Source organism: Bos taurus, chromosome 11 (genome assembly GCF_002263795.3).
Source record: "Bos taurus isolate L1 Dominette 01449 registration number 42190680 breed Hereford chromosome 11, ARS-UCD2.0, whole genome shotgun sequence".
Classification (NCBI taxonomy): domain Eukaryota; kingdom Metazoa; phylum Chordata; class Mammalia; order Artiodactyla; family Bovidae; genus Bos; species Bos taurus.
In genome coordinates, this window is record NC_037338.1 from 21,091,561 (window position 1) to 21,116,725 (window position 25,165).

At 38.3% G+C, this 25,165-nt stretch overlaps 1 protein-coding gene across 3 annotated transcripts; it reads left to right on the forward strand.

Annotated features, from left to right (window-relative positions):
* The first annotated feature begins 48 nt into the window (after positions 1–48).
* LOC132342087 (tetratricopeptide repeat protein 39B-like) lies at positions 49–21,483 on the forward strand. 3 transcript variants are annotated; one of them, XM_024998750.2, is made up of 3 exons: positions 49–170; positions 329–451; positions 19,342–21,483. In XM_024998750.2, the coding sequence occupies exon 3, from the start codon at positions 19,511–19,513 to the stop codon at positions 21,275–21,277; it is 1,767 nt and encodes a 588-aa protein (XP_024854518.1). In that variant the 5' UTR covers positions 49–170; positions 329–451; positions 19,342–19,510; the 3' UTR covers positions 21,278–21,483. The 3 variants fall into 3 exon arrangements, with proteins under 3 accessions (XP_024854518.1, XP_024854520.1, XP_024854517.1); XM_024998752.2 differs by having other exon boundaries at positions 49–166; positions 329–473; XM_024998749.2 differs by having other exon boundaries at positions 49–166.
* Positions 21,484–25,165: the final 3,682 nt, after the last annotated feature.

A 25,165-nucleotide genomic window follows, 5' to 3' on the forward strand; every position in this document is an offset into this window, starting at 1 on the left:
TATATATGCGGCGGCTGGGTTTCGTTGCGCATGCGTCATCACGACGTTCTGCGCGGCACAAAGGAGCTGGGCGGAAACAGCAGAGAAGCGGTGCGGAGGGAACTGATGGGGTGGAAACGCGAATCCAGGGCGGAGGGATACGTTTCCATGGCAACGCGGCGAACCAGTCTGTAAACCCTTGGCCCTTCCCCACGTTGTCCCGCCCCCTCCCCTCCCCCCTTTCCCTGTGTCCTCCTAATTTTCCTTCCCTCGGTCTCCTCCCCGCCCCCGGCCTTCAGTTACCCACCCTCGCATCTAGGGACCCTTAGCTGTGGTAATCTTCCTTCAGGTGCACTCGGCAGGCCTCATGAAAGGCTTTAAGATTTAACCGCTGATGTTGCTGCTGTCGCCTCCTTTCTGCTGGGGGACCTGACCTCGACTGCTACTAATTGATCTCTGGGGCTCGTCAGAGGTAATCGAAAGCTTGGGCCAGGGTGAGAACCCCCTAAATCCCGACATTCTGAGTAGTGGTCCTCAAAACCACCATGGGCCTCAAAAGGGGTGACGCCCCCCAAGGGACGGCCAGCCCTGAACCGACCCTTCTGCCTCTTTCGAACCGGCCACCAGTTTTCCCCAACACGGTCCGAGTTCTCGGAGTCAGGGGACAAAGAAGTAGAGGGTCCCCCCACCCACCTCCTTTTACTGAAATCGCGACATAACCCTAAATCCTTAAATCATTTGTGGTAGTGGCGATTCTGAAATCATTTGCATTTGACGCACAAAGTGATATCTGTGCCTCCTTTCTAGTGCTTTCTGCTTTGCACTGTAGTACCACATCTCATCCACTAATACTGTATCCTGAGGATGGGGAGTTCCTTAAGTCGTCTCTGAGTAAGCAGCCTTGCTGCTCAGTCATTCTATATATCAAATAAATGAAAATCTTTTCTTTATTAGAATCGCTTAAAAATGCAGTTTCAATTTTATACAGTGTATTTGCCAGACACCAGCTCTATAAATACAAATTTCACTTTTTTACCATATATTTAAAAAAAGGCATTGCACTGTGAATACTTGGAATACATGAGTTGGAAATGTTCCACGAAACAAGAGGAAATTCTTAGGTATTTCTATTTTTTTTTTTTTCATCTGCTGTAACTTCACTTGGTATGTATAGATGTGGGATACACAGTACAGGAGAAAGGGGACTTAGTTAAATTAACATGTATTCAGGTAAATAAAAAATGAATTCTCTCACAGTAATGCTAAGAATTTACATTATTTCCATAACTTTTCAAATTATGGAAGGAATTGGTCTACCTCAAGAAAATCTTTAGTGAGAAAATAGAAGTTTCATCGTTTGTTATGTTTGTTCGCCCTTATTTTTTTGTTGTTATCTGCTTAACAGAGTTCTTCTTAAAAGTATTAACAATACCGATCCTTTACATACTCATTTATATATACTTTAAATAGAAAGAGCATAGGTACAAAGCATAGGTAATTTTAAAAAGATAGTGCTTATTCTACTGCATAGTTTCTCATAGACTTCAATAAATATTTTGGGGGCTTTGAATACAAAGTCTACTGTACAAAAGAATTTTTGAGCAAATAACAGTGTAAACAGTATGAAAAGAAGCAACTGCCCAACTTACAACAAACTGATTTCAAGCACATTAAAGGGAAAGGGGTAAACCTGGACTGGCTTGTCTGATTCTGTAACTAAGTCTCTCATTAGAGGAGGGACAATTCTAGGCTAGGCTTTGCTAACCTCATGGCCATGAAAAAATAACAGTCCTGAGTACTACTTTTGTACCCTGTTATATTGAAAACTTTCTTCTTTAAAAACAATTCTTTTCAACTAAATGTCAGTCCAATCAGGGAGATTTTTTTGTACAGTTCTTTTATTTCTACTGATTGTTTTTAAATCAGTTTCACATAAATTTCTTCCCTCTAGAATTCTGTATTAATTTAAGGTCAAATTCCCAGTTTCAATTTGAATGTAAACGTTAATTCAATTCAACAAATATTCTAATATTTCCTATATGACTTTTTAAAATCTTAAGTTTCTGTTGTTAAGTATTAATATTATTAGTTTATGAAGGGAGGGGTAATTCTTTTGAAAGCTGCAGCTTTCAAAATATATCTACATTCCTTAGATTCAGTGTTTCCAGAGAAACATTAGAGAAATATTCACCTTTTCTAATGGAAGGAAATACGAAAAGAGGATTTAATGTTGACTGCCTATAATAAAATGAAGCAAAACAAAGGAATTAACCAGAAAAAAAGAAGTATTCACCTTTTATCTAACTTTATGTTTAGTTTCACTTTTAAGTCATTGTCATCATTTTACTTGAATGTGAAAACTTTAAAACAAGAAAAACAATTTTAGACCTTTTGCTACATGTATTACTTTTTAGTAAGAGATAATCTTTATTTTAGAATAGTGTTACCAACAGTGGTTCCGCCCACCCCCCCCCACCCCCTGCCAAGGCTTTCAGGATGTTAGTTCCCCCACCAGGGATTGAACCTGGGCCCTCAACAGTGAAAATGCAAAGTCCTAACCACTGGACCTCCAATATATTTATGTATGTTCTGTGTATATCTGTCCTGAGATGAATCCAAACAACTGTGTTCAATCACAACTTCCTTTTCTCAACATTTCATACTCGGCTATTCCTTCTGGAATATCTTAAAATTCTGGGAAGAAACAATTATTAGAGGCAGATTTATAAGTCTTTCATACTGTACATTAGCTAAGTACTAGACTGCAGTTAGTACTGAAGTACATAGGAGGGAGAGGAGAACAACAGAACAGCCAGGCTTCAGCAATACGTGAACCGTGAACTTCCTGATGTTCAAGCTGGTTTTAGAAAAGGCAGAGGAACCAGAGATCAAATTGCCAACATCCACTGGATCATCGAAAAAGGAAGAGAGTTCCAGAAAAACATCTATTTCTGCTTTATTGACTATGCCAAAGCCTTTGACTGTGTGGATCACAATCAACTGTGGAAAATTCTGAAAGAGATGGGAATACCAGACCACCTGACCTGCCTCTTGAGAAATCTGTATGCAGATCAGGAAGCAACAGTTAGAACTGGACATGGGACAACAGACTGGTTCCAAATAGGGAAAGGAGTACGTCAAGGCTGTATATTGTCACCCTGTTTATTTAACTTATATGCAGAGTACATCATGAGAAACGCTGGGCTGGAGGAAGCACAAGCTGGAATCAAGATTGCCGGGAGAAATATCAATAACCTCAAATATGCAGATGACACCACCCTTATGGCAGAAAGCAAAGAACTAAAGAGCCTCTTGATGAAAGTGGAAGAGGAGAGTGAAAAAGTTGGCTTAAAGCTCAACGTTCAGAAAACTAAGATCATGGCATCTGGTCCTATTACTTCATGGGAAATAGATGGGGAAACAGTGGAAACAGTGTCTGACTTTATTTTTCTGGGCTCCAAAATCACTGCAGATGGTGATTGCACCCATGAAATTAAAAGACACTCTTTGGAAGGAAAGTTATGACCAACCTAGATAGCATATTCAAAAGCAGAGATATCACTTTGCCAACAAAGGTCCATCTAGTCAAGGCTATGGTTTTTCCAGTGGTCATGTATGGGTGTGAGAGATGGACTGTGAAGAAGGCTGAGTGCCAAAGAATTGATGCTTTTGAACTGTGGTGTTGGAGAAGACTCTTGAGAGTCCCTTGGACTGCAAGGAGATCCAACCAGTCCATTCTGAAGGAGATCAGCCCTGGGATTTCTTTGGAAGGACTGATGCTAAAGCTGAAACTCTAATACTTTGGCCACCTCATGCGAAGAGTTGACTCATTGGAAAAGACTCTGATGCTGGGAGGGATTGGGGGCAGGAGGAGAAGGGGACAACAGAGGATGAGATGGCTGGATGGCATCACCAACTCGATGGACATGAGTTTGAGTGAACTCCGGGAGTTGGTGATGGACAGGGAGGCCTGGTGTGCTGCAATTCATGGGGTCGCAAAGAGTCAGACACGACTGACTGACTGAACTGAACTGAAGGAATAAATCCGGAACAGGGAAGTTGTGATTCAAGAGTGCCCCACTGATACAAATACTACCTAAATGGATGGTTTAGGCATTTGGAGCAATCCAGGAAGAATGAGGCTTTCTGAGGAATGCCTCTTGTGTTAAAAAGTGTGAAACTATTAACTGTCATCAAGCCCTAAACCAATCACTTGTGTTGTTCCTTCTTTAAGAAAGACTATTAATGAAAGTGACTCGATCAGCTTAATGTCGTAATTAGAGCTAGACTAGCTTAGACTTGGACACGACTGAGCGACTTCAGTTTCACTTTTCACTTTCATGCATTGGAGAAGGAAATGGCAACCCACTCCAGTGTTCTTGCCTGGAGAATTCTAGGGACGGGGGAGCCTGGTGGGCTTCCGTCTATGGGGTCGCACAGAGTTGGACACGACTGAAGTGACTTAGCAGCAGCAGCAACTTAGAGTTTAACACTTAGCACTATCTAAAAATTTAATATGATCTGGGCACTTGGACAAAATTGAAATTTCCACAAAGCCAGGGACAAAACTCTGAAACATGTGGTGACCATCCTTCAGTGGCCACTCCTAAGTTGTCTTTCTTCACCCAATGACTGCAGGAAGAGCAGTTGTCACTTTTCTTCTTTGACTGAATGCACATAGAGAAAAATCATCTGACACATATAACATGCAAAAATTCGAAAGGTTTTTCATGAAAAGTAAATCCCCAGGAATCCCAAAATCACACCCTGAAACATTCTTAAAGGTTCTATACAAAGGTATTTGCCTGTGGAATGGGGAGATAGGTGTTTGTGAGCAATGTGGAAATTGTCACTTTTATTACCAAATGTAGCCTTGGAAGGCTAATTTCTATGAGATTAGGGAGTTATCGGGAGAAGGCAAGGGCACCCCACTCCAGTACTGTTGCCTGGAAAATCCCATGGATGGAGGAGCCTGGTGGGCTGCAGTCCATGGGGTTGCTAAGAGTCGGACACGACTGAGTGACTTCACTTTCACTTTCCACTTTCATGAATTGGAGAAGGAAATGGCAACCCACTCCAGTGTTCTTGCCTGAAGAATCCCATGGACGGAGAAGCCTGGTGGGCTGCCGTCTATGGGGTCGCACAGAGTTGGACACGACTGAAGTGACTTAGCAGCAGCAGCAGCAGCAGCAGGGAGTTATCTGGTGGTCCTGTGGTTAGAACTTTCTCTTCCACTGCTGGGTTCGATCTCTGATTGGGGGACCAAGATCCTGCAAGCAGCACAGTCAAAAACATAAAATGAAACATTAAAAAAAAGATTTTAGGGACTTCCCTGTTGTTCCAGTGGCTAAGACTCCTCGTTCCCATTGCAGGGGGCCCAGTTGGATCCCTGGTCAGGGAACTAGATCCCACTTGCCTCAGTTTAGTGTTCGAATGCCACAACTAAAAGATCCTGCATGCTGTATTTGGTGCAGTGAAATAAATTTTTAAAAACTTTTAAAAATGGATAAAATCTATTTCAAAGCTAATGGCAAATGGATGCATATGGTGTAACTCTCAAATAGATAATTAAAGTAAGATTGTATATGAAAGAAATGCCTTGAAATTCAGAGGTAAGAGGACTTCTCTACCAGATCACTAGTCTAACCACCTCATTTTTCAAATGAGACTAAACCTAGAATTGCAGCGTGATGAGTGCAGTGGTTCCCAAATCCTACTACAAAGACGGTCCGTCTGTCTGAGCTTGAATGAGAATGTCTTCAGTCTCAGAAAAATATAAATTATTGCCAACCACTCTTTCTTGGGGAAAACCATCCTTTATTTATTATGTCTATTTTTTTCTGTTGAAATATTCCTCCCATCATTTTTTAAAGTGAAAGAATGCTAAGAACTTAAAAAAAAATCTCATGTGTTTTCTTGATAGAAAAAGTGTGTCCTCTCTGTCCCCCAATTTTTTCAGACCTATCTAGTTCTCCAAATTCAAGGATCCAGAATCTCTAGTAAAGAACAAAGCATGACTTGACCCAATAAAAAATAGAGAAAAAATCAGACAGTAAGAAATCAAAGTAAAAGCAGGGAAAATGTCTGTCCTTAATAAAAATGCAATTTAAAACAGCATGCTATTTCTATAAGGAGTGCAGCGAAATTGCCACTTAAACACACTAATGGGAATGCGAAATAATACATTTGAGGAGGTCAATTTGGCAATATGTTTTAAAATAATTAAGTTACATGTATATTTTGGACTAGTAATCTTACTTCCTGGAATTAACCATAGATGCACATAAAGATTTATCTGGAAAAATGTTGGTAAGATATTATCTTTTCAAAAGTTGCAAGTAATTTGAAAATCAAACATAAAGCATTGGTTAAATGTTGTTGTTCAGTTGCTAAGTCTTGTCTGACTCTTTGTGACCCCAAGGACAGCAGGCTTCCCTGTCCTTCACCATCTCCCAGAGTGTGCTCAGATTCGTGTTCATTGAGTTGGTGATGCTGTCTAACCATCTCATCCTTTGTTGCCCACTTCTTTTGCCTTCAGTTCTTTCCCAGCATCTGGATCTCTGCCAGTGTGTCAGCTCTTTGCATCACATGGCCAAAATATTGGAGCTTCAGCTTTAGCATCAGTCTTTCTAGTGAATATTCAGGATTGATTTCCTTTAGGATTGACTGCTTTAATCTTGCAGTCCAAGGGACTCTCAAGGGTCTTCTCCAGTACCACAGTTTGAAAGCATCAATTCTTCAGCGCTCATCCGTCTTTATGGTCCAGATCTCACATCCGTACATGACTGCTGGAAAAACCATAACTTTGACTGGATGCACCTTTGTCAGCAAAGTGATGTCTTTGATTTTTTAATACACTGTCTAGATTTATCATGGCTTTTCTTCCAAGGAGCAAGTGTCTTAATTTCATGGCCACCATCACTGTCTGCAGTGATTTTGGAGCCCAAGAAAATAAAATCTGTCACTGCTTCCACTTTTCCCCCATCTGTTTGTTATGAAGTTGATATGAGTGGATTCCATGATCTTAATTTTCTTAATGTTGAGTTTTAGGTCAGCTTTTTCACTCTCCTCTATCATCTTCATCAAGATATTCTTTAGTTCCTTTTCACCTGCTGCCATTAGAGTGGTGTCATTTGTATATCTGAGGTTGTTGATATTTCTCCTGGCAATCTTTCTGGGTTTTTTGTTTTGTTTTGTTTTGTTTTTATTGGCTGTGCTAGGTCTTTGTCACTGTGCAAGGACTTTCTCTAGTTGCCATGAGTGAGGTCTACTCTCTAGTTTGAGTGTGCGGGCTTCTCATTGCAACAGCTTCTCTGTTCAACTTCAGTTTTTTCGTCGTTAGTGGTTGGGGCATAGACTTGGATTACTGTGATATTGATGGTTTGCCTTGGAAATGAACAGAGATCATTCTGTCATTTTTGAGATTGCACCTAGGTACTGCATTTCAGACTCTTGTTGACTACGAGGGCTACTCCATTTCTTCTAAGGGATTCTTGCTCACAGTAATGGATACAATGGTCATCTGTATTAAATTCTCCCATTCCCATCCATTTTAGGTCACTGATTCCTAAGATGTCAATATTTCACTCTTGCCATCTCCTGCTTGACCATGTCCAATATACCTTGATTCATAGACCTAACATTCCAGGTTCGTGTGCGGTATTGTTCTTGACAGCATTGTACTTTACTTTCACTACCAGACACATCCACAACTGAGCAGCATATCCACTTTGGCCCAGTTGCTTCATTCTTTCTGAAGCTATTAGTAATTGCCCTCCGCTCTTCCCTAGTAGCGTATGGAACACCTTCCAATCTGGGGGCTCATCTTTTGGTGTCATATCTTTCTACCTTATCATACTGTTCATGGGGTTTTAGTGGCAAGAATACTGGAGTGGTTTGCCATTCCCTCCTCCAGTGGGCCACGTTTTGTCAGAACTCTCTACTGTGACGTGTCCATCTTGGGTGGCCCTGTATGCCATGGCTCATAACTTCATTGAGTTATGCTAACCAGTTCACCACAACAAGGCTGTGATCATGAAGGGGTGATTAAATGCTATGGCACATAAATTGGTTACATATATTATGATCATGGACAGGGAGGCCTGGCGTGCTGCGATTCATGGGGTCGCAAAGAGTCGGACACGACTGAGCGACTGAACTGAAATGAACTGAATTATGACCATTAAGAACCACATTGTAGAATTCTTCAATGTCAGAAAAATGTTAATATTATGTAATTAAGTAAGAAAGCAGATTTCAAAATGATATGCATGCACAGAATAATTCTGGTTTTGTAAAAATAAATTATATTAATAAAGTAATTTAAGTTTTCTTGTTTTATTTTTCTGCATTTTACAATGTCCTATAATTTTTCTTTTTAAATTAAGAGGCTTGGAGACAAAGGAGTTCCAAGTTTGATCTGAGAATCACTGTTTAGTAGTTGTGTTAATTGGAACATGTGGCTCTACTTGTCATTCTAGGTTTAAGATTTTGCAAAAGAAAACATGGGTTTTAATGATGCTGTCTGTGGGTGCGTGGTATCATGAATGTAGTTTCCATGGTTTTGGTTATTTAAATTTTTTTTCTGTTACGACTGAATTGCTTCTAGTAAAAAATTGAATGTAATCTAAATACAAATAAATATAAATATTTTAAGTGGAAGTCGTAATGGAGGAATTAAACAGGATAGTTAATCTAGGGAGAATCTTGTGTTAGTATGTAACCTCCCACACTGTTAACTGTGGTTGCCTCTGGGAAGTGAAATTTGGTTGAAGATAGAAAAGGGCCTTCATCATTTAACTGTACAGTGAGGTCTTCTGTATTGTTTGCAGGTTTTGTGTTTTTATAAACAAATATAATACTTTTGTAATAGTGCTTCAACGTTATAATGTGCCCTTCTCCCACAATCTCTGCTGAATTTACTCAACTTTATCTTCCCTCTCGCCTCTAACCTCTTGATTTACTCTATGTGAGTTTATCACAGTGTGAGATCCTCAAGGGCAGGGACTTTGTTTTACTCTCTGATGCATTCCTATTGTCTGGCATTGTGCCTGGCCTGTACAGCACTACATTCTCAGTATTTCTGGAATTAATTAATTCTACTAAGAAACTATTTCACATGTTTGTTGCTCATTTAATATTTACAAAGCATTTCCCCTGTGGCTCAGCTGGTAAAGAATCCTCCTGCAATGTGGGAGACCTGGGTTTGATCCCTGGGTTGGGAAGATTCCCTGGAGAAGGGAAAGGCTTACCCATTCCAGTATTCTGGCCTGGAGAATTCCATGGACTGTATATTCCACGGGGTCGCAAAGAGTTGGACACGACTGAGAGACTTTCACATTGCATTATCTAACATTGCATAGATAGATATTTAGGTTCCAAATCTGAACCTCTGATTCTCAGTCCATAGAGATTTCTTTTGCACCGCACTGCCTTCCTAGAAGTAACTTGTTTTGGCTTTTTCTCAACTCTTTGAGAGTTGTAGTGAAACATTTATTTTACGTTATAAAAATCTGCTTGTGAAACCTGCAGATTACTACCATTTTACTGTGGGACACTGTTGGTATTTAAAGCAACAACAACAATAAAAACTACTATATTCTAGAATAGCTCTTTTTTTAAATCCATTTTTAAATTGAAGTATAATTGATATACAATATTATATAGGGAAAAGGTATACAATGTAGTGATTCACAATTTTTAAAGGTTAAGCTTCATTTATAGTTATTGTAAAACTGTATTGTATATTTCCCATGTTGTACAGAACATCCTTGTAGTTTATTTTATACCCTATAGTTTATACCTCTTAATCTCCTACTCCTATAATGCCCCCCTGCCTTTTCTCTCTTCACTGGTAACCACTAGTTTGTTCTCACTATCTATGAATCTGCTTCTTGTTTGTTATATTCACTAGTTTGTTATATTTTTTAGAGTCCACATTTAAGTGATAACATACAGTATTTGTCTTGCCATATCTGACGTTTCACTTGGCATTATGCCCTCCAAGTCCATCCATGTTGCTGCAGATGCAAAATTTCATTCTTTTTATGGCTAGTAGTATTCCAACTGGAGAAGGCAGTGGCACCCCACTCCAGTACTCTTGCCTGGAATATCCCATGGACGGAGAGCCTGGTAGGCTGCAGACCATGGGGTCTCGAAGAGTCGGACACGACTGAGCGACTTCACTTTCACTTTTCACTTTCATGCATTGGAGAAGGAAATAGCAACCCACTCCAGTGTTCTTGCCTGGAGAATCCCAGGGACGGGGGAGCCTGGTGGGCCGCTGTCTATGGGGTCACACAGAGTCGGACACGACTGAAGCGACTTAGCAGCAGCAGCAGCAGTATTCCAGTGTGTATAAATATATGTATATACATATGTGTGCATACTCATTTGCTCATTTGTGTTCAACTTTTTGTGACCCCATGGAGTGTAGCCCACCAGGTTTCTCTGTCCATGGAATTTTCTAGGCAAGAATACTGGAGTGGGTTGCCATTTCCTACTCCAAGGAATCTTTCCTACCCAGGGATCAAACCCAGGTCTCCTACATTGTAGGCAGATTCTTTACCATCTGAGCCATCAAGGAAGCCTATATATACATACATATATATCACATCTTCTTTATCCATTCATCTATTGATGGACAGTTACATTGCTTCTATATCTTGGCAGTTGTAAATAATGCTGCTTTGAAAATCGGGGTGCATATATCTTTTTGAATTAGTACTTTTGGTTTTTTCTAGTGTATACCCAGGAGTGGAATTGCTGGATCATATGGTAGTTCTATTTTTATTTTTTTTGGGAAACCTCCAGGCTGTTTTCCATAGTGGCTGCACTAATTTACATTCCCACCCGGGTTCCCTTTTCTTTTTTTTTCTTAATATATATATTTTATTGAATATAGTTAACTTACAATGTTTCAGGTGCACAGCGAGATGATTCAGTTGTACATATACACATACAATATTTTTCAAATTATTTTCCATTATAGGTTATTATAAGATATTGACTATAGTTTCCTGTGCTATACACTAAACTTTTGTTGCTTGTTGCATATCCATTTTTTAAATTAGAATTTATCATTCTATTCATACTAAGTCAAACAAGTGGAATCAAGATGTCATAAATTTTTTAGGCAAAAACTCATAAGTTTTCTAAAATATATGTTATACATACTTATATATATATATATGTATACAAATATTTTTCTACTATGCTTGATAAAGGCTTGAGAAATAACATCAAAGAAAAGAAGAGATGGAGAAATTGGAAAACTTAAACTAAATGAAATGGGAGCACTGAATATGTAATAGAAAAAGTGAAGCTAGATAAAAGTAAAATATCATCATATAGTCCAGTTGCTTTTAAATATGGCTGCTCTTTAGAAATATATCTGGAGCTTTGGAGGAAAAAAAAAACAATATGTGGGCATTTGTATTTTTCAAAAAATTCGAAGATAATTCTGATATGCATCTGGATTTAAAAAACTGATTACTGGTTTTTCTGTTAAATGGTAGTTTTGGTGATATAGAATGATGTTTACCAGCTTTCACAATCAAAAAGGATGATTATAATTTCAAGCCATAATGGGGGCATGGTTAACCTAACAATATAAAGTAATTATATACAATTTGGAGGGGGGGCATCAAGCAGAGTGATGGTAAGTGGAAGTGCATACATGCACATGTTTTCATCTACCCAGCCAGTCTATGTCTTTTGGTTGGTGCATTTAATCCATTTACATTTAAGGTAATTATCGATATATACGATCCTATTACTCTTTTAATTGGGTTTATTTTATGTAGGTCTTTTTCTTCTCTTGTGCTTCCTGCTTTAGCATTTGTCATACAGCTGGTTTGGTGGTGCTGAATTCTCTTAATTTTTGCTTGTCTGGAAAGCTTTTGATTTCTCCATCAAATCTGAATGGAGAATAGTCAGACAAAAAGAGTAGAGCCAGACTCTACCCAGCCAAGTCTTGCTGGGTAGAGTATTCTCGGCTGTAGGTTCTTCCCTTTCATCACTTTAAATACATTGTGCCATTCCCTTCTGGTTTGTAGAGTTTGTTGAGAAATTAGCTGATAACCTGATGGGAGTTCTCTTGTATGTTATTTGTCGTTTTTCCCTTGTTGCTTTTAATGTTTTATCTTTATCTTTAATTTTTGTCAGTTTGATTAATATGTGTTTCAGTGTGTTCCTCCTTGGGTTTATCCTGCTTGGGACTCTCTGTGCTTCTTGGACTTAGTTGACTATTTCCTTTGCCATGTGAGGGAAGTTTTCAGCTATTATAAAAATATTTTCTCAGGTCCTTTTTCACTCTCTTCTCCTTCTGGAACTCCTATAATGCGAATGTTGGTGTGCTTAATGTTGTCCCAGAAGTCTCTTAGGCTGTCTTCATTTTTTTTTTTTGTTATTCTTTTTCCTATGTTTGGTTCTGTGGCAGTGATTTCCACCATTCTGTTCTCCAGGTCATTTATCCATTCTTCTGCCTCAGTTATTCTGCTATTGATTCCTCCTAGTATAGTATTCATCTCTGTTTATTTAGTCTTTAGTTATTCTAGGTCTTTTATAAGCATTTCTTGTATCTTCTCTGTTGTTTTCCCAAAATCCTGGATCATCTTCACTATCATTATTCTGAATTCTTTTTCTGGAGGGTTGCTTATCTCCACTTCATTTAGTTGTTTTTCTGGGGTTTTGTCTTGTCCCTTCATGGGGGACATAACTTTCTGCTTTTTCATCTCAATTACCTTCCTGTAATGTGGTTTTTGTTCTAGCCGCTTTGGCATTGTGGTTCTTCTTGCTTTTTTTATCTGCCCTCTGATGGAGGAGGCTAAGAGACTTGAGTAAGCTTCCTGATGGTAGGGTCTGATGGGAAAACTGAGTCTTGCTGTGGTGGACAGGGCCTTCCTCAGTTCAGTTCAGTTCAGTCGCTCAGTCATGTCCAACTCTTTGCGACCCCATGAACTGCAGCATGCCAGGCCTCCCTGTCCATCACCAACTCCCAGAGTCCACCCAAACCCATGTCCATTGAGTCAGTGATGCCATCCAACCATCACATCCTCTGTTGCCCCCTTTTCCTTCTGTCCTCAATCTTTCCCAGCATCAGGGTTTTTTCCAGTGAGTCAGCTCTTCGCATCAGGTGGCCTAAGTATTGAGCGTTTCAGTTTCAACATCCATCCTTCCAATGAACACCCAGGACTGATCTGCTTTAGGATAGATTGGTTGGATCTCCTTGCAGTCCAAGGGACTCTCAAGAGTCTTCTCCAACACCACAGTTCAAAAGCATCAATTCTTCGGCGCTCAGCTTTCTTTATAGTCCAACTCTCACATCCATACATGACCACTGGAAAAACCACAGCCTTGGCTAGACGGACCTTTGTTGACAAAGTAATGTCTCTGCTTTTGAATATGCTGTCTAGGTGGTCATAACTTTCCTTCCAAGGAGTAAGCATCATTTAATTTAATGGGTGCAGTCACCATCTGCAATGATTTTGGAGCCCAGAAAAATAAAGTCAGCCACTGTTTCCCCATGTATTTGCCATGAAGTGATGGGACCAGATGCCATGATCTTAGTTTTCTGAATGTTGAGCTTTAAGCCAACTTTTTCACTCTCCACTTTCACTTTTATCAAGAGGCTCTTTAGTTCTTATTTGCTTTCTGGCATAAGGGTGGTGTCATCTGCATATCTGAGGTTATTGATATTTCTCCCGGCAATCTTGATTCCAGCTTGTGCTTCGTCCAGCCCAGCGTTTCTCATGATGTACTCTGCATATAAGTTAAATAAGCAGGGTGACAATATACAGCCTTGATGTACTCCTTTTCCTATTTGGAACCAGTCTGTTGTTCCATGTCCAGTTCTAACTGTTGCTTCCTGACCTGCATAAAGGTTTCTCAAGATGCCAGGTGGTCTGGTATTCCTATCTCTTTCAGAATTTTCCACAGTTGATTGTGATCCACACAGGCAAAGGCTTTGGCATAGTCAATAAAGCAGAAATAGATGTTTTTCTGGAACTCTTGCTTTTTTGATGATCTAGTGGATGTTGGCAATTTGATCTCTGGTTCCTCTGCCTTTTCTAAAACCAGCTTGAACATAGCTTTAATCAAATTATCTGCTGATGGGTTAGGTTGCACTCCCTCCCTGTTAGTTGTTTTGGCCTGAGGCTACCCAGCCCTGGGGTGTAGGAGCTCTATGGTAGGGTTAGTGGCCACCTCCAAGAGGGCTTACGCCAAGGGGAACCTTCCCAGACTGCTGCTACCAGTGCCCCCTCCCTGTGATGAGCCCCTGCCAATTCATGGCTCCACAGGAGACCCTCCAACACTATCAGGTAGTTTTGGTTCAGTCTCCTGTGAGGTCACTGCTCCTTTCCTCTGGGTCTTGGTGTGGGCAAGATTTTGTTTGTGGCTTCCAAGCCTGGAGTCTCTGTTTCCCCCAGTCCTGTGCAAGTCCTATAATCAAATCCTGTTGGCCTTCAAGGTCAGATTCCTTGGGAATTCCCAGTCCCGTTTTTGGATCCCTTGGCTGGGAAGGCTGATGTGGCGTTCAGAACCTTCACAACAGTTGGAGAATTTCTTTGGCACTATTGTTCTCTGGTTTGTGGGTCACTCACCGGGTGGGTTTGAAATTTGATTTTGTGGTGATTGTGTCCCTCCTATCATCTCACTGAGGCTTCTTCTTTGTCTTTGGACATAGGGTATCTTTTTTTGGTGGGTTCCAGCACCCTCCTGTCTAGTTCAATAGCTAGTTGTGATTTTGGTGCTCTTGGAGGAGAAGATGAGTGCACATCCTTCTACTCAACCAACTTGAACAGGGTTCCCTTTTCTTTACATCCTCGGCAACATTTATCATTTATGTACTTTTTGATGATAGCCATTCTGACAAATCAAATGTGGTTTTGATTTGCATTTCCCTGATGGCTAATGATGTTGAGCATCTTTTCATGTGTGCGTGTTGGCCATCCGCATTTCCTCTCTGGAAAAATGTCTATTCATATCTTCTGTCCATTTTTAAAATTAGGTTGTTCGAGTTTGTTTGTTGTTGTGTTTTTGATGTTGAGTTGTATGAACTGTTTATATTTGTGGGATATTAACCCCTTATCAGTCATACCACTTGCAAATATTTTCTGCCATTCAGTAAGTTGTCTTTTAGTATTGTCAGTGATTTCCTATGCTGTGCAAAAGCTTTTACATTTAATTAGGTTCCGTTTGTTTATTTTTGGTTTTATTTCCTTTGCTCTTGGAGATAGCTCAAAAAAAATACTGCTACAATTTATGTCAAAGAGTGTTCTGCCTATGTTTTCTTCTAGGAGTTTTATGGTATCTGGTCTTATATTTAGGTATTTAGGTCTTTAATCCATTTTCAATTTATTTTTATATATGATGTAAGAGAATATTTTAATTTCATTCTTTTACATGTGGCTGTCTAGTTTTTCCAGCACCAGTTATTGAAGAGACTGCCTTTTTCTTCTTTGTATATTCTTCCTCCTTTGTCATAGATTAATTGACAGTAAGCCCACAGGTTTATTTCTGTGTTCTCTATTCTGTTCTCCATTGATCTATGTATCTGTTTTTGAGACAGTGCCATACTGTTTTCTTTTTAAATTTTATTGTTTGTTTATTTATTTATTTTTGGCTGCACTCATTGCAGCACATGGACTTTTTGTAGTTGTGGCAAGCAGAGGCTGCTCTCTAGTTTGTGGTGCATGGGCTTTTCATTGCGGTGGCTTCTCTTGTTGCAGAGCATGGGCTTTAGAGTGTGGGCTTAGTAGTTGTGGTGCAAGGGCTTAGTTGCCCCACAGCTGGTGGAGTTTTCCTGGACCAGGGATCAAATGCATGTCCCCTGTATTGGCAGGCAGATTCTTAACCACTGGACTGCAAGGGAGGTACAGTACTATACTGTTTTGATGACTGTATCTTTGTAGTATAGTCTGAAGTTGGGGGTGTGGATTCTTCCAGGTTTGTTCTTCTTAAGATTGTTTTGGCTATTTGGGGTCTTTTGTGTCTCCATTCAAATTTTAAAATTATTTGTTCTAAAAATTTTTTTTGTTCTATTTCTGTGAAAAATGCCGTAAGTATTTTGATAGGGATAGTACTTGAATCTATAGATTGCCTTGGGTAATGTGGTCATTTTAGCAGTATTAATTCTTCCAATCCAAGAACACAGTATATCTTTCCATCAGTTTGTGTTGTCTTCAATTTCTTTCATCAGTGTTTCTGAGTATAGAGATATAAATATACCCTTCTTAGGTAGATTTATTCCTAGGTATTTTGTTCTTTTTAGTACAGTGGTAAATGGGAATTTTTTTAAATTTCTCTTTATGATAGTTCATTATTACTTAGAAAAGCAGCAGATTTCTATATATTAATTTTGTATCCTTCAGCTCTACTGAATTCATTGATGATCTTTGGTAATTTTCTGGTGGCATCTTTAAGATTTTCTATGTCTAGTATTATGTCATCTGTAAACAGTGACAGTTTTACTTCTTCCTTTCCAATTTGAATTCCTTTTATTTCTTTTTCTTCTCTGATTGCTATGGCTAGGATTTCCAAAACTATGTTGAATAAAAGTGGTGAGACTGGGCATCCTTGTCTTGTTCCTGAGTAAATGCTTTCAGCTTGTCACCATGGAGTATGATGTTAGCTGTAGATTTGTCATAATGGCCTTTATATGTTTATGCTATTGCCAGGTATCTGGTATTGGATTTGTTTCTCTGGAGAACTAATATAGTGTATTACACCATAAACAATTTTCCAAGTCATTAAATATTCTATAATCTTATAGATCTTATAGAATCTATTTGCATAGATTTTGATTATATGGGTATCCTCTGTTGTAAGAAATTTAGATTATTTTCATTTTCATATTATAAATAATGCTGAAGTGTATACAACTTGTATAGATGCACATCCCTGACTATTTCTTTAGAATAATTCCATAAATGAAATGAGAGTCAGAGTATTAAAAAATATAAAAGTTTTAAAGCATGTTGCCAAATAACTCTCCAAAAGGGTTATAGCCATTTATACACCTCCCTAATTAACCTACAAGGGTATTTGATTCTCTACTTTCATTAATATTGGATGTTATCATATTTTTAACCTGCAAAGTTTGTTTTTTTAATGGATTTCTTTTCATTTGTATTTTGTTGATTTACAGTGAAATTGAACATTATGCTCACTGGCAATTTGTTTCTGTCCTTTGCTGATTTTTCTGTTGGAGTGTTTCTTCTATCTAATTGATTCATGGCAATTCTTACTATATTAAGAACTTTAGTTATTTGTATTCACTGTTAAAATTTTCAGACTCTTATAGATTTTTTTCAGAACCATACATTTTTAATTGATATATTCTTGACATAAAACATTGTGTAAGTTTATGGTTTACAGTAAGTTGATCTGATATATTTGGATATTGCAGTATGGTTACCACTGTAGAGTTAGCTAACACATCTATCATGTTACATAATTATCATTTCTATTTTGTGGTGAGAACAATTAAAATCTAGTCTCTCAGACACTTAGAAGTTTATAATACAATATTGTTGACTATAATCACTATGCTGTGCAGTAGATTTCCAGGATTTATTTATCTACTAGTTACAAGTTTATACATTTCTCCAGTTTCCCTATCTCCCAGCCTCTGATAACCACCATTCTACTCTCTGTTGCTGCAAGTTTAGCTTTTTCTTTTTATAAAAAAGTTTTTAAACGAAGTATTTACAGTGTTGTATTAATTTCTGTTATGCACCAAAGGAATTCTGTCCATAGGGTCACACAGAGTCAGACACAACTGAAGCAATTTAGCATGCATGCACACAGCATATATGTGTGTGTGTGTGTTTATATATATGTATGTATATATGGCTTGTAGCCCATCAGTCTCTTCTGTCCATGGTATTCTCCAGGCAAGAATACTGGAGTGGATTGCTGTGCTCTCCTCCAGGGGGTCTTCCCGACCCAGAGATTGAACCCAAGTCTCTTATGTCTCCTGCATTGGCAGCTGGTTTCTTTACCAGTAGTACCACTTGGGAAGCCTATACATGTGCAGACCCCAGACTTCCAGTCCATTCCCCCAACTTCCCATCTTCTCCTTGGCAACCACAGTCTCTTCTCTATGTCTGTGAAGACTCTTAGAGTTTTAACAGCAATTGATTATTTCATTCTGAATTTATCTTAGTAAATCAGAAACTGTCATAGTCATATGATATTCATTTAGTTTAATGAGTAAGAGGCAGGCACTGTACTCTGTGATGAAGACAGACATGAAAGATGTGTTCAGAGCTGAGCCTTTTAGATAAATGTGTAATTAACTTAGCTTTACAATGAATTATGATAATAGTTGCTAATACTGAAGCATAACTAAACCTTAAGGTTTAAAAACAAGCAATTTAAGTAGAATAGTATCTTTGAGGCTGTTATCTCCCTTTATTTATTTTTTTAATATATAACATATTTTCCCTATTTTCTCTTCCCACTTTATAAAAATCTGTATCCCTTCTGCTTTTCTCTTTCTTTTCCTTTGATTATTCTCCTCTGTTTCATTTTCCCCTCCTGTCATTTAACATATAAAAACACAAAATTGAAGTACATTTTAACCTATGTTTCTAATTGTTGTAAAACATTGTGAAAATTACTATTGAAGCATTTTGCTTGCAGTTTCTTTTTTTTTGGCAGTTTCTATTTTTAAGAATAGATTAATTGGACGTATTGTATTATTATGAATATATTAAATAACTTGTTGTTTGGAATTGGTTTTCCATTGTGCCCACATCCACCCCACCTTCCTACCAAGATTTTATAATAATGTTGTGATAAAAACTGTTGCATTTGAGTTTTTTTCCTAATTGCAACAATGCAAGGAAATCTTTCTAATTTACACAGCACTTTCCATTCCAAAACCTTCTATAACTAACCATAATATTTTATCAAGACCTAGTTTTCTGTGAAAATATATGCAAGTACAGCAGTGGTACTAAGAATAACAGGTGTTGGGTTTTTAATTCTCATAATCTGTATTCTTTGGTCTGGACAACTTACCCTTTCCTCTAGTCTTAACTAGAAACATATTCAAATATATTTCTCTTTCCAGCCAGATTCTTGCCCCCAAGGTCTTCCTACAGAGAATTCATTATCTTTGTTCAGCAATCATTGTACATTTCTGCAACACAAATAAACAAAAGAATGATCTTATGAAAATGATAGATTGGAGGGATGGTTCCCAAAGGACCTCTTTGGTTTACAAAGGATTTGCTTCACAGTGTTCTAAAAGAGCGTATTTTCTTTAGTATGTTCCACATGATTTTAACTTTTCAGAAATTCATCTTCTAGGTAAATAAAATTATCTTTTTTTCCCCCCTTTGTCTGACATAGATGAGAATATCTTGATACTGAACCTCACAGCTCTAAGTCTGCCTCCATTATAACAGCAAGACTTCAGGCCGTGGAAGAAGTGACCCCATTAGGAGATCAGGAACTACCCTCACTGAGGCCACACCTCTCTACTTCAGATACTTCACATCTCTAAAGTAGGGAAACGAATATGTCGCTTACTCTGAATAAGAGAGACGATATGGAGCACGGGTTTACATCATTTAGTAAGGTAGTAAATAAGGAGGAGGACAAGTTTGAAGATGCCTATGAAATTATCCCTGCAGCAGCAACAATGGATTTAGTATCTTCCTTGGAAGAATGCACAACGGGATTGTATTTATTTCTAAATAACAGATTCTCTGATGCCATACATCTCATTTATCCATGGTCAAAAAACAGCATATACCATGCTGTAATCTATAGCATCCTTATGGTTGTCAAGGCCTTCTTGACTTTTGATCCACAGGATATAGAGATTGGGATGACTGCCACAAAGGAAGCTTTGAGAGTCTGTAACAATTTCCGAAGAAAATCTAGGATGATAAATTTTTCTCGTCTAGTTAGCAGGCAGGGAATAAAGGCTATTAAAGAAGAGGAATTGCATGCAGAAGTCTGCTATGCTGAGTGTTTGATCTTGAAATCCACTGTAATGTTTATACAAGATGACAGTATGCTTAGTTTTCTTAAAAGCGGGATCAACATTGGGTTAAGTTACCAAATATATAAAGACTGTCAGCAAGTGTTAACACAGATACCTGATTACCAAAGCAAAACCTACAGACACCTGGTTGGAGGCATAAAATTTGGACTTGGAGTATTCAACTTGTTATTATCACTTGTGCCACCAAGGACACTTAAACTGCTCAATGTTGTTGGATATTCTGGCGATAGAGAGGTAGGCTTGACTTTGCTTAATGAGAGTGCATCTGAATCCCATATAAATAATATCTTTAGTGTTTTGATTCTACTGTTCTATTACAATTATCTCTCCATAGCTTTTAGTGTTGAAAGGAACCATAATTCTGCTGTGGAGAATCTCTTCCTAATCTCCCTTCAGAAATTTCCAAACTGTGTCATACTTAAATTTTTTCATGCACGTTTTAGTATGCTGAAAGGATATTTTAAACATGCCCAGTTAACATTAGAAGAGTGCATTTTTATTCAGAATGAATGGAATCAGCTTCATCACCTCTGTTACTGGGAACTCATGTGGTGCCACATTTTTCTGCTGGAATGGAAGCAGGCTTACCACTATGCCCATGTGCTGGTTCAAAACAGCAGGTGGTCCAAGTCAGTATATTCTTTCACGAAAGCTTCTCTACTAGCCGTGCTTCCTCCTGATTTTGCGAAATCAGTAAGTGAGGACATGAGCTCTCTCTTCCTAAGCGTGGATAGCCTGAGAATCAGAATTTTAGGAACTTCTGTGCCGATAGAAAAGTTTGTTGCTGAGAAGGGTCAGCGCTATGGGACAACTGCAGGCTGGTTTACAGCACAGCCCATTCTGGAACTTATGTATGCCTGGAGTGGTTTCCGAGTCATAAGCAAAAAGCTAGAGCTTATTTCAACCTGGCTATCAATCATTGACAAAGGAGAAGAACTTTTACAAGAAACTCCAAATAAAGAGTATGTCATAGATGACATAAGTTTATTAAATTTACTGAAAGGTCTGTGTCTGAAATACTTAGGGAAATATTCAATGGCTGAGTACTACTTTAGTCATGTCATTCAAAAGGAGAAATTGTTAAAATATGACCACTATTTGGTGCCGTATTCTTACTATGAACTGGGAATTCTATACTATCTAAAAGGAGATTATGCCAGTGCAACAAAAACCCTAGAAAACATAAAAAATTACAAAGACTATTCCATGGAAGCCCGATTACAGTTTAGAGCTCACATAGCCCTTGAACAAATAGCTAAAGAAAAAGTTATTTAAACACAAGTGTGGTGGTTTTTTTATGAGTGAAATGTCTACTATCAGCTTGGTAATTAACAAGTAGAAAAATAATTTCTTTGTGGAAGAAATCCAAGAAGAGGCAACTGCTAAGAATCTGACCAGTAACAAGGAAGAAAGGAACTGGCCATTACTTTTTCCTCTTCCCTCCTCCATACCTATAAAATGGAATGTTTTAGACTGGCAAATGGAGTGATGCATATTCTTGAAAAAGGAAAGGTAAATGATGTACATTTTATTTTTTTTTAATTTTAATTGGAGGCTAATTACAATATTGTAGTGGTTTTTGCCATACACTGACATGAATCAGCTATGGGTGTATATGTGTCCCCATCCTGAAGCCCCCTCCCACCTCCCTCCCCATCCCATCCCTCAGGGTCATCCCAGTGCACCAGCCCTGAGTGTCCTGTCTCATGTATTGAACCTAGACTGGCAATCTGTTTCACATATGTAATATACATGTTTCAATGCTATTCTCTCAAATCATCTCTCCCTCACGTTCCCCCTAGAGTCCAAAAGTCTGTTCTTTACATCTTTGTCTCTTTTGCTGTATCGCATATAGGGTCATCATTATCATCTTTCTAAATTCCACATATATGCATTAATATACTGTACTGGTGTTTTTCTTTTTGACTTACTTCACTCTGTATAATAGGCTCCAGTTTCATCAATCTCATTAGAACTGATCCAAATGTGTTCTTTTTAACAGCTGAGTAATATTCCATTATATATATTTACCACAGCTTTCTTATCCATTCGTCTGCCAGAGGACATCTAGGTTGCTTTCATGTTCTAGCTATTGTAAACAGTGCTGCGATTAACACTGGGGTACATGTGTCTCTTTCAATTCTAGTTTCCTCAGTGTGTATGCCCAGCAGTGGGATTGCTGGGTCACATGGCAGTTCTATTTCCAGTTTTTTAAGGAATCTCCACACTGTTCTCCATAGTGGCTATATTAGTTTGCATTCCCACCAACAGTGTAAGAGGGTCCCCCTTTCTCCACACCTTCTCCAGCATTTATTGTTTGTAGACTTTTTGATAGCAGCCATTCTGACCGGCATGAATGTTACATCATTGTGGTTTTGATTTGCCTTTCTCTGATAATGAGTGATGTTGAGCATCTTTTCAGGTGTTTGTTAGCCATCTGTATGTCTTCTTTGGAGAAATGTCTATTTAGTTCTTTGGCCCATTTTTTGATTGGGTTGATTATTTTTCTGGAATTCAGATACATGAGCTGCTTAATTTTTGAGATTTTTTTTGAGATTAATTCTTTGTCAGTTGTTTTGTTTGCTGTAATTTTCTCCCATTCTGAAGGCTGTCTTTTCACCTTGCTTAGAGTTTCCTTTGTTGTGCAAAAGCTTTTAAGTTTAATTAGCTCCCATTTGTTTATTTTTGCTTTTATTTCCATTACTCTGGGAGGTGGGTCATAGAGAATCCTGCTATGATTTACGTCAGAGAGTGTTTTGCCAATATTTTCCTCTACGAGTTTTATAGTTTCTGGTATTACATTTATATTTTTAATCCATTTTGAGTTTATTTTTGTGTACGGTATTAGAAAGTGTTCTAGTTTCATACACAAAAATAAACTCAAAATGGATTAAAGTGGTTGACTAGTTTTACAAATGGTTGACTGGTTTTCCCGGCACCACTTGTTAAAGAGATTGTCTTTTCTCCATTGTATATTCTTGCCTCCTTTGTCAAGGATAAGGTGTCCATAGGTGCGTAGGTTTATCTCTAGGCTTTCTATTTTGTTCCATTGATCTGTATTTCTGTCTTTGTGCCAGTACCATACTGTCTTGATGACTGTTGCTTTGTAGCATAGCCTGAAGTCAGGCAGGTTGATTCCTCCAGTTCCATTCTTTCTCAAGATTGCTTTGGCTATTCGAGGTTTTTTGTAATTCCATACAAATTGTGAAATTATTTGTTCTAATTCTCTGAAAAATACGTTGGTAGCTTGATACGGATTGCATTGAATCTATAGATTGCTTTGGGTAGTATACTCATTTTCACTATATTGATTCTTCCAATCCATGAACATGGTATATTTCTCCATCTATTTGTGTTATCTTTGATTTCTTTCATCAGTGTTTTATAGTTTTCTATATATAGGTCTTTTGTTTCTTTAAGTAGATTTATTCCTAAGTATTTTATTCTTTTCTTTGCAATGGTGAATGGAATTGTTTCCTTAATTTCTCTGTTTCCTCATTGTTAGTGTATAGGAATGCAAGGGATTTCTGTGTGTTAATTTTATATCCTGAAACTTTACTGTATTCATTGATTAGCTCTAGTAATTTTCTGGTGGAGTCTTTAGGGTTTTCTATGTAGAGGATCATGTCATCTGCAAACAGTAAGAGTTTTACTTCTTCTTTTCCAATCTGGATTCCTTTTATTTCTTTTTCTGCTCTGACTGCTGTGGCCAAAACTTCCAAAACTATGTTGAATAGCAGTGGTGAGAGTGGGCATCCTTGTTTTGTTCCTGACTTTAGGGGAAATGCTTTCAATTTTTCACCATTGAGGATAATGTTTGCTGTGGGTTTATCATATATGGCTTTTATTATGTTGAGGTATGTTCCTTCTATGCCTGATTTCTGGAGGGTTTTTATCATAAATGGATGTTGAATTTTGTTAAAGGCTTTCTCTGCATCTAGTGAAATAACCATGTGATTTTAATCTTGTAATTTGTTAATGTGGTGTGTCACATTGATTGATTTGCAAATATTGAAGAATCCTTGCATCCCTGGGATAAAGCCCACTTGTTCATGATGTATGATCTTTTTAATATGTTGTTGGATCCTGTTTGCTAGATTTTTTTTTTGAGGATTTTTGCATCTATGTTCATCAGTGATATTGGCCTGTAGTTTTCTTTTTTTGTGGCATCTTTGTCTGGTTTTGGTATTAGGGTGATGGTGGCCTCATAAAGTGAGTTTGGAAGTTTACCTTCCTCTGCAATTTTCTGGAAGAGTTTGAGCAGGATAGGTGTTAGCTCTTCTCTAAATTTTTGGTAGAATTCAGCTGTGAAGCTGTCTGGTCCTGGGCTCTTGTTTGTTGGAAGATTTCTGATTATGGTTTCAATTTCTGTGCTTGTGATGTATCTGTTAAGATTTTCTATTTCTTCCTGGTTCAGTTTTGGAAAGTTCTAAGAATTTGTCCATTTCTTCCAAGTTGTCCATTTTATTGGTATATAGTTGCTGATAGTAGTCCTTATGATCCTTTGTATTTCTGTGTTGTCTGTTGTGATTTCTCCATTTTCATTTCTAATTTTGTTGATTTGATTCTTATCCCTTTGTTTCTTGATGAGTCTGGCTAATGGTTTGTCTATTTTATCTTCTCAAAGAACCAGCTTTTAGCTTTGTTGATTTTTGCTACAGTCTCCTTTGTTTCTTTTGCATTTATTTCTGCCCTAATTTTTGTGATTTCTTTCCTTCTACTAACCCTTCAGTTCAGTTCAGTTCAGTCGCTCAGTCGTGTCCAACTCTTTGCAACCCCATGAATCGAGCATGCCAGGCCTCCCTGTCCATCACCAGCTCCCGGAGTTCACTCAAACTCACGTCCATGGAGTCAGTGATGCCATCCAGCCATCTCATCCTCTGTCGTCCCCTTCTCCTCCTGCCCCCAATCCCTCCTAGCATCAGAGTCTTTTCCAATGAGTCAACTCTTTGCATGAGGTGGCCAAAGTACTGGAGTTTCAGCTTTAGCATCATTCCTTCCAAAGAAATCCCAGGGTTGATGTCCTTCAGAATGGACTGGTTGGATCTCCTTGCAGTCCAAGGGCCTCTCAAGTGTCTTCTCCAACACCACAGTTCAAAAGCATCAATTCTTTGGTGCTCAGCTTTCTTCACAGTCCAATTCTCACATCCATACATGACCACT

What these genes read in the sequence shown, in the direction of transcription:
- LOC132342087 (XM_024998750.2), top strand. Translation starts at nt 19,511, where the DNA reads ATGTCGCTTACTCTGAATAAGAGAGACGATATGGAGCACGGGTTTACA.